Source organism: Setaria italica, chromosome VII (assembly GCF_000263155.2).
Source record: "Setaria italica strain Yugu1 chromosome VII, Setaria_italica_v2.0, whole genome shotgun sequence".
Classification (NCBI taxonomy): domain Eukaryota; kingdom Viridiplantae; phylum Streptophyta; class Magnoliopsida; order Poales; family Poaceae; genus Setaria; species Setaria italica.
Genome location: NC_028456.1, coordinates 33,533,908 through 33,542,926, shown reverse-complemented (window position 1 = coordinate 33,542,926; position 9,019 = coordinate 33,533,908). Strand labels below are relative to the sequence as shown.

The window sequence follows — 9,019 nt, the reverse complement described above, 5'->3', positions numbered from 1 at the left end:
TTGATGACGCCGATCTGAATTTATTTGACATGGCTTTATTACAGTAAATCCAGTAGCCCAATGTTACAAAACAAGTATCCACAAAAGCTTTACAAGGTGATGGATCTCTTCTTCAGCTACAACATATTTCAGTTTCCTCAAAAGCTACATTATTGATCGGCTGCTCTCTCCAATATAAATTACAGTACCAGAGAAAAGTGACAAATCAAGAAAGAATTGGCGTGTCACAAGTAATATACATGAACCATTCGTTTGTTTCGAACTTTCGATTACTCAAGGTAATAGCTGCTTCAAAATATTGGCAGGCCACAGAAAATAGGCGATACACTGGGCTCAGACAATGTTTATGGTGAAGGAGACGTAAGGATGGAGCTCTGATTCACCTCCCAGACCAGCAACACTCACATCATCTTCAGATTTCCAATAAGTACTGCAATTCAAATGTTGCATTAGTGAAAAACAAGACCAAGATGTGACTTAACAACACAATGACTGCAACTCAAAACAATGAATTACCTATGGGCATTGCCACAAAGCTCTTCTAAGATGCTTCTTACTTTCTTCTCGCTCTTTGTAGATGGTGCAAGAACAGCAGACTAATGCAAGAGATAAGATCAGATACGACATGAAAGATAGAGTTGACCATCACAGAGTCAAAGACAGCAGAGCAAATTACCAGGAATGATGGTGGCAGACCATATCTAAGAATGCTCTCTACAAAGATACGCACAGCACAGAAGTGCATCCAGGAACTGAATACCTGCACAAAAATAGATTCAATTGAGCAAGCAAGACGATGATTTTTTTTTGGAATAGAGAAGATGAAAAAAAATGTAAAAAAGAGTAAATCAGTTGATAGAATTCTAAGCGAGCCAGTGATCTTTTTTTTTTACAACCAACACATGCAACTAAAAGAACTGTAAAGGAATAATATAGAAGATGCTCATTCCAGGTTCGTGATTTTGAGTATTGTGACCTATGCACCCAACTAATTGGCACTTAGATGTTATGCTACGCCCCAACGCCTTACTAGAAGCTGGTGTTTTTGAAACAAGATACATGGTCAGTATTACAATTGAAATAATCAGCATTATTAAATGTTGTTTCCTAAATATAAACAGCCTCTGATTTTGTCTTGCCCCAGCCCTCGAAAGGTCAAGGCTGGCCCTGGAAGCCAACCATAAACAATCAAGTGCACAAGCAATATCTAAATCTAGCCCTCAGCAAATAAATCTTTTCTTATGAAAATTTAGGAGTTTCATAGCCCTAAACCAATTGAAACCAGGACAGCAGTTTTTCATGGATAGAGAACACCGATTTTTTCTACTTTATTACAACTTTCTGAGAATTAGAGTTCCATATTCTGTGCACCATAAGAATGAAAAAAAAAACTCCCATCATTTATAGCTTTAATTAATCCGAATCTGACAATAACTTATGCTCAATGAGTTACCAGTTGCCACCATAGGAATTTCCTCCCTAAAGAACAAAGCTGTGCCACTGAGATAGTAATAACATCAATCAAAAGCAATTCCAGCATCGAAGTCAGAACTCACAACTAATGTCCTTATTTAAAGCTTGAATAAGAGCAACTTATTGATTCTAATGCAAATCAAGAAAATAATGACACCAATCATTAACAACATAATGGCTTTCCATATAAACATGGACTAAAATTTTCATTCAACGTTTCTGACACTCACAGTGAAACATAACCAGTTGCATTTTTAAAGAAAGAAATATTGTTATAGATAGGACCACTGGAGTACTGGACTATGTTGGAAAAACAAGTACCTCACTGTAGCTGGCATAGCACCATTGCAGAAGAGAGGACCTCATAGCTTCCTGGTCTTGCAGTAGCTTCTCCATCTCCTGCTTCCGACTTTCTTGTGCTTCAGGGCTATACTCAAAATCACGAACCTGGAATTAAATGGAACAAAACTTGGTGAATGAAAGAAGATTGAAAAGATGGGTTGCCAGGTTAATGTAAAACATAAGACATCCAAGGAAATCTTACCTGGAAACCCTTCTCACGAGCACGGACCTTAAAGTTGTCAACAACCTTAGCAAAAAGTGTTACAGAGTAGAGTGCATACTCATTATCTTCATAGAGCTTTTTAGATGACCTTGGTACCTATAAAACCATCAGTTAGCTCAAAACGAAAGGGCTGCTAAATGCTAAATATGAATATAATGAATGAAATAAGGGATACAATTTAGAGCAACTTGACAGCTTTTTTAAAAAAAGTAAGATCTTTCTATGGGCAGATTAAAACAGCATTCAATTTCTCTTTTAGATGAAAGTTAGAAGAAAAATGTAGCCATTTAGGATGTTCTAAAACAGGCTAAAAAGGAATATAAATGAAGTGTGCAACGAAAAATTAACATTACCACAAATGTGTCGAGTGACTCGTAGCTTGACATCCAGTCTTTTTGGGAGTACTTGGGAACAATAGCAAGAAGTGTTACTAGATGTTCTGAGGTGATCATATCCTCCGGTTTTACCAGATTGGAAAGATCACGAACTGCCAAGCTGTCGCACAAGAAAAGCCAAATTAATCAGTGCATAACAAGCAACAGACGACATCATTCTTCTTTCCTATTTACTTTACTTTAAACAACAAAGGAATTGAATGATGGTTGGGATCACAGCGACATAACATAGGAGTAAGCATCAAGCATTTCCTATAAAACTCTAGTCACAAAAGTATGGCAACACAGTTTACCTCCCACTTTGCTTCCTGTTGATTGCACTAAGCTGGCTCCTTACATTGTTATATTCCGCTGCTCGAACCTGGAAAATAAAACATTTCAGTCACTGAAAACTCAGCTTCCAGCCAACAACATTACAGAGACCATTATTGCGTAATACTACAATGAACTGAAGCTCATAAATTTGAGACCAAACCCCATATGGGGATACACCGCAGAAGAAAAAGAAGTGTAGCTAAGAGCTTGTAGAAAGAGTTGGAAGGAATAATCACAGGCAGAGTTCAATGGCATGTTAGCTGTGAAATATATGGGTTTGCTTTATCCTGAGAAAATATGGCATCAATTTCTCATAACTTTACACCCTAGCTGTGATCTGTAAACTTGTATAAAAGGAATGTGGAAACTTAATGCTAGTAAAAGGAGAAGTAGAGCTAATTGTCAAGTAACTAGGCACCTATATGGGGAACAAGAAACGCATGAAAACCCTGATAATGTTCCGGTAACAGCACCGAGCAAGTCAGTTGCGAATTATAAAAAGCAACCTCAGACTGTATCCAATTGCGTGCTAGATAAATGCAATACCCACAAGTCTCACCGATATATGTGATGTTGAAGTTGGTGAATCTTTATTGAACATTCTGACCCGGCATCAGATTGGACCATTCAAAACAGATGAGCGCAGTTGTGTATGAGAAACAAACCTTCATGTCGTCCTCAATCTTGGCGACCTGCGACTGGATGCTGCCGACGATCTCCTTGAGCGGCGACATTGTGGGGTACCTGCCCTCATCCCACACGAACCTGCACGCGCAACCCAGACAAGCTTCTGAGCTACATGTCGAACAAAACATCCATCCGATCCCGATCGGCGGGGCGAACAGCATAGTTAGCGGCAGACCTGGTGAGGTAGGTGTCGACGGGGACGCCATCGACGGTGAGGGCCCCACTCTCGACACCTCCGGCGCGCTCGAGGTCCTCGATCTGCCTCCGGATCTTGTGCGACACGCCCTCGACGAAGATGTTGGACTGCGGAGGGGTGAGGGGCAAGACAGAGTCACATCGAATCGAACCCTAGACCAATGCTCGGAGCAGAAGCGAACGAGATGGGGACGGAATCGAAGGGGCAGGGCAGCACACCTTGACAAGGTCGTCGCTGAGGGCGAGAAGGGAGTCGAGGGTGCCGACGCGGAGATCCGGGACGTTGAACTGCGCGGGGGCGGGAGGAGGTCAGGCGAGGCGAGCTCTCTAGATGATTCCGGCGAGGGGGACGGACAGGAGAGGTGGCTTACCCGGTATAGCGGGGTGTCGAAGGAGTGGCGGGAGATATTGTCCTGCAGGCGCGACCAGATCGAGCTCGCGGTGGCGCCGGGGGACTGCACGGGGAGGGAGACGATCCAGTAACGGGTTGCCATCGCCGACACCGCCGTCGAGCAGGTCGCGAGTGTGTGGGCGCCTTGATCTGATCTGTCGGGATCTCGTCTCGGTCAGGGAAGGGGATCGGAGAAGATGATGAGGACCCGCGCCGGGCAAGGAAGGAAACGATGACGGGCCGGGCCGGGCCGGGCCGGGTCTTTAGCAACGTGTTTGTACGAAAACGAACGATTTGAACTCCCTGGAGCCCCAACGCTTGCTGGGCCTTGCGGCTTTCATAACAGCAACCATCAGCAAAGGAACTTGTTGCTCTCTAGGATTTTTTTTTTGCGAAGGGGCTGGATCCCATATTCATTGAAACGTGGCCTTTACATAAAACACCCTGGCGAAGAAAAAAATACAACGCACACCACAGCCACAAGCTCCAGAGATGCACAAATACACAAAGGACCCTAAAGAAAAACGAATTTGAACTGAAGCTCCTCAGATCCTACAAAGGCAGTCCCAGTCGTTGCACCTCTTCCTGATCCGCCGGAGATGGAGAAGAAGCTTGCCGCCCAGGACAAAAACCCGGCCAAGCCAACCGACGTGACCTCCAGCTTTTTGAAGCCGCAAGACATCTCCCCTCTGGCGCACATCGGCTGTCACCGTCGCCTGCTTGACCAAGTAGAAACAGGCGACGTCGACGACCCGGAGCAAATCCGCAGCTGTCGAGTTCATCGACAACCCGGAAGAAAGCCCCCCTGTAGGGAATCCCTTCTCCCCTCTTCTCGAAGGAGAAAAACATACCTTCCAAGGTGGTCGGGAAGCAGAGCCTCACCGGAACCGTCTCGAAAGAGCAAAAGCCTCGCCGCACCATCAGTAGCAGCAAGGAGACTTATTTGCCGGCGTAGTGGCAGCACCGTCACCACCGGAGACCGTACCTCCGCCCTCAGCATCAACGGCGAGGAAACCAGAGACCTAGATACTAACCTATCTAGTCTATATACAGCCGCACGTCGATTCCCCGGCTCTTCTCCCTCTCCGGAACCGGACAGGCCATCACCGGAGAAGAAAGGGACCGGCGGAATCGCCGCCGGAAACGCGTATCGCCTCCTTTTCGCCCTGATGCACTGTAGCTAGGAGATAAGGACGGAAACGCCGGCAATTGTGTCAAAAAAACAAAGAAAAAACAAAGTAAAAACAAAGGAATTTGTGGGTGCAGCAAAGAAGATAAGGGCAGCAGAGGAAGCTATATTAGTTTTCTGAATATTCCAAATATATAAGTTCATTCGTGCCATCCACTACGGCATGCACACACAGTTTAACTTTTTTTTAGCATCACACACAATTTAACACAAACACATACGCCTGCATCATCTACTTTCTCTTGGGCATGCACGGGCACTTTCCTCTCTCTGTGTTTTGATCCGGTGGGCTTTCGTTGACCCCAAGTAGGTGCTTGAGGTCGAGGGAAGGGAAGCATGCATTTTACAGCTTCAGCATCCTTCCAAGTTTGCCAAAAGACGAAGCCGGCAAACATGAAAGCCATCGAGTGTGGAAGAAGATCCACGAGTAACCATATCTGGCGTGTTATCAGTAGGGCTTGGTGTAGACGGTGACGTTCCTCCAGCGCGACTCCACGCGCGGCGACACGTCGTGGTGCTGCACGTACACCCCGAACTTGAAGTAGTGCGACGCGCTCGGCGCCACGGCCACGGCCAGCCTCGGCGCGCCGCCGTCGACGTACACGGCCACCGTCGACGCGCCGACGTCGTGCACGACGTTGAGCCGGAACCACCGGTCGTAGATGCAGTCCTCCACGGCCTCCCCGCTGTAGTGCCGCAGCGTGCCGTTGTACACGTGCAGCATCAGCGTCGTGGCGTGCGCCGCGCCGGCGTTCTCGTTGTGGATCTGCATCACCGACGCGCCCGAGGTACCCGACGGCACGTAGCAGTAGCCCTCGAACTGCCACACCCCGGAAGAGTAGTCATGGCCCTGCGATGAAACGACTAATTAACACAAAGGCCAAAGGAGAGAGACGACTAAAGAAGCCATGGCATGTGCTCGTGTTGTGCTTACTCGGAGCCTGACTTCGGTTCGGGGGTTGGTGGTGGTGGCGTTGTTGAAGGGCTTGTCGCCGGCGTAAACCCAGAAGGTGCGCACGCCGGTGCAGGCGTCGTAGCGGTAGCGCTGCTCCACTGGCAAGTCGTAGGGGCTCTGCACGACGAAGTCGCTCTCCGGGAGCTGCACCTTCACGAACCCGGCGGTGAGATCGTTGCAGCTGCCGGTGGCCACGGTGGACGCGGGGACGGCCAGGCACAGAACTACCAGTACCAGCACTATAGCTAGTAATGTCCCCATGGTGGCGCCGGCAAGGGGGGAGTAACGGCCGCTGGGGCTGGTGGAGCAGAGCGACGATGCCCTGGAGGATGAGAGGAAGGTTGGTTTGATCGATGGATCGGTCCCGGTCAGATCAGTGCGTGTGGTCATGTCGTTTTGCACTTGCCTTTTGGACCTGCTGCCCTGCCAAGGCAAGCCGGCTGTTCGGTTGAATAACGAATGCATTGATGATGCATGTGTTGTCAGCACTCAGCAGGCTGTGTGTAGTAAAAGCGGCGCCGGCCGGCAAAAGGAAGGGACACCAACTGTTTCACTGATGGTCAAATATATTTTTTTGGAACTGATGGTCGAATAAACTTGAATCTTCTTTGTTGCTATAATACAGTACTATGCTACACTGTCCCTTGTTTCTCCGGAGCAAAAAAGTGGTGCACCATCTTTTACTTAGAGTGCCCCCCAAAAAAAACTAGCGTCTTATTTGCAGCTGCATGGCTCCTCTGTCTTCTCACATCACATCCATTAGTGACACGGTAACACTTGGAGGTAGAAAAAGGTTCAGCGAGCAAGGAAGCAACGCCAGCATCAACAATTTCTTCATACAGGATTCACCCGGCCGGCTGGACCTTGTGGCGTCGAAAGGTGAGCAGTTTTGTAACTTGGTGATTGCCAAGATATGTGACACTCGATTTCGTTGGCATTACCAAACTTTTGCAGGTGTCACCAACACTAGTAGTTTTCTATGTTGGCATTACCGGCATATTTTGTGTTGTTCATGTTCGTAGGGAACCAAACAGACACACAGACGCCAAAGTATTTGAAAAGAGCAGTCAGAAAGAATGCTCGTTGTACAGCATTTTCGAAGGACGTAACTGCAAATGGTTGAATCGCTTGCCGTCCGTCCCTGTCCCCGGCCGTCGCACTACAAACTGACAAGTGACAATACGCGCCATCAAGCCATTCAATATTGAGCCAGGCATGACACTCGGTTGGCTGGATGCCAACATCACGCCCAAAGGCGTACAAGTGCCAACACAAGGTGACAATCCGTTCTTGGACTTCACCACCCAAGTCCCTGTTAATCACACATATAACCATGCACAAACTCGACTACTATGGCGGCTAGGACCGGTCGAATCTCATTGTCAATCCTCGATCTCATCGACCATGGCCTCTTCCACCCTCCGCAGCCTCGCCGCCGCCGGCGGTGCTGTGCCCACGGCAGCGCTAGGACTATTAATCCTATGCGTCGCCCTTCCTGCGCCTGCTGTCGTAGTGGCCGTCGACGGCAGCTGCAACCTGACCGCCGGGTTCGTCCAGGTGGAGCTCCCGGAGGGCAACTTTTTGGTGCAGAGCCCCTACGACGTGGCGGAGAACCAGCGCTACAGCTACGACCTCGCCACCGGCGTGCGCACGTTCTGGGTGTACGCCGACGACGAGCCCTTCAACACCGTCACCGCCACCAATCCTCGCACCGAAGTCCGCCTCGCCGTAAGCACCTGCCGTCACACATGCAAACCTCTCTAAAACTCTATTCAAATTCATCACATGCTTGAATTCTTCAGTGCTGTACGTCTGAATTTAATCCCAGGGCCATGACTACTCGTCGGGGGTGTGGCAGTTCGAGGGCTACGGGTACGTGCCGTCGGGGACGTCGGGCGCGTCGGTGATGCAGATCCACAACGAGGACGGCGCGGCGCACGCCACCACGCTGATGCTCCACGTGTACAACGGCACGCTGCGGTACTACAGCGGGGAGGCCGTGGAGGACTGCATCTACGACCGGTGGTTCCGGCTCAATGTCGTGCACGACGTCGGCGCGTCGACGGTGGCCGTGTACGTCGACGGCGCGCCGAGGCTCGCCGTCGACGTGACGCCGAGCGCGTTGCACTACTTCAAGTTCGGCGTGTACGTGCAGCACCACGACGTGTCGCCGCGCGTGGAGTCGCGCTGGAGGAACGTGACCGTCTATACCAAGCCCTACTAGTTTGCTACACGTACCAAGCACTGCTCTTTATAGTCCCTAAAAAGCCTCTAAAAGATTAAAAATCAAGTATGTTTTTGTCATCGTATTTTGAGGAGACATGTTTCTATTTTTAATCCGGAATGAGCTTCTGAGCACTGATGAAGTTTTTTGTAATCTCAGTATAGTTCCGTGAAATTTACTTGGCTTCTACCACACGCCGGAGATGAAGTTTTTACTGATCTGTGCAAATCGTATCCGCTGTTTCATCGCAAATTGAATAGTGGAAAAAAATTAAGTCAATTCTCACTAAGCGATCAATCGTGCTGAAAAGATTTTACTCCGGGAAAGCTACACAATTGTACTCCTACACCATACAATTAGCAGGATATAAACATCTTGCCACCTGCTAGCAGATGCAAGCACTGCCTTAATTGTTTTCTCATAAATTATCTGGAAGGTACTCAATATGCTGACATTTAAGTTTCCATATCCTAATCTTTTGCGTCATTAATACTGTACATAACTACCGGTCGAATCCAAAAACACAACTACCGCACAAACATATCGTGAAGCCATGACGACCTGCAGCCTCCTCGTCGCCGCTGTCGTCGTTTGCGTTGTCGTCTCGCCGGCGGCAGCGGGGCCCTACCC

At 48.4% G+C, this 9,019-nt stretch overlaps 3 protein-coding genes across 3 annotated transcripts; 1 reads left to right on the top strand and 2 right to left on the bottom strand.

Annotated features, from left to right (window-relative positions):
• Nucleotides 1-4,222, bottom strand: LOC101773034 (V-type proton ATPase subunit C). The gene is made up of 11 exons (XM_004977242.3): nucleotides 4,002-4,222; nucleotides 3,850-3,918; nucleotides 3,611-3,738; nucleotides 3,414-3,513; nucleotides 2,727-2,794; nucleotides 2,392-2,533; nucleotides 2,018-2,134; nucleotides 1,795-1,920; nucleotides 677-760; nucleotides 517-596; nucleotides 1-430 (listed from the first exon to the last, which is right to left on the bottom strand). The coding sequence occupies exons 1-11, from the start codon at nucleotides 4,122-4,124 to the stop codon at nucleotides 334-336; spliced, it is 1,134 nt and encodes a 377-aa protein (XP_004977299.1). The 5' UTR covers nucleotides 4,125-4,222; the 3' UTR covers nucleotides 1-333.
• Nucleotides 4,223-5,305: 1,083 nt separating this feature from the next.
• LOC101752657 (citrate-binding protein) lies at nucleotides 5,306-6,504 on the bottom strand. Its single transcript, XM_004978265.2, has 2 exons — nucleotides 6,145-6,504; nucleotides 5,306-6,060 (listed from the first exon to the last, which is right to left on the bottom strand). Exons 1-2 carry the CDS (start codon nucleotides 6,424-6,426, stop codon nucleotides 5,659-5,661), a joined length of 684 nt encoding a protein of 227 aa, XP_004978322.1. The 5' UTR covers nucleotides 6,427-6,504; the 3' UTR covers nucleotides 5,306-5,658.
• A 972-nt stretch (nucleotides 6,505-7,476) lies between these two features.
• On the top strand, nucleotides 7,477-8,515 carry LOC101772629 (citrate-binding protein). The gene is made up of 2 exons (XM_004977241.2): nucleotides 7,477-7,893; nucleotides 7,994-8,515. Exons 1-2 carry the CDS (start codon nucleotides 7,570-7,572, stop codon nucleotides 8,387-8,389), a joined length of 720 nt encoding a protein of 239 aa, XP_004977298.1. The 5' UTR covers nucleotides 7,477-7,569; the 3' UTR covers nucleotides 8,390-8,515.
• The last annotated feature ends 504 nt before the right edge of the window (nucleotides 8,516-9,019 follow it).

Excerpts from the sequence above, each read along its gene's own strand:
- LOC101752657 (XM_004978265.2), bottom strand. The coding sequence starts at position 6,426 with ATGGGGACATTACTAGCTATAGTGCTGGTACTGGTAGTTCTGTGCCTG. Across the intron at positions 6,061-6,144 it reads GAACCGAAGTCAGGCTCCGA|GGCCATGACTACTCTTCCGG; the intron begins GTAAGCACAACA and ends GTTTCATCGCAG.
- LOC101772629 (XM_004977241.2), top strand. The coding sequence starts at position 7,570 with ATGGCCTCTTCCACCCTCCGCAGCCTCGCCGCCGCCGGCGGTGCTGTG. Across the intron at positions 7,894-7,993 it reads GCACCGAAGTCCGCCTCGCC|GGCCATGACTACTCGTCGGG; the intron begins GTAAGCACCTGC and ends ATTTAATCCCAG.
- LOC101773034 (XM_004977242.3), bottom strand. The coding sequence starts at position 4,124 with ATGGCAACCCGTTACTGGATCGTCTCCCTCCCCGTGCAGTCCCCCGGC. Across the intron at positions 3,919-4,001 it reads TCGACACCCCGCTATACCGG|TTCAACGTCCCGGATCTCCG; the intron begins GTAAGCCACCTC and ends GCCCCCGCGCAG. Across the intron at positions 3,739-3,849 it reads TCAGCGACGACCTTGTCAAG|TCCAACATCTTCGTCGAGGG; the intron begins GTGTGCTGCCCT and ends ACCCCTCCGCAG.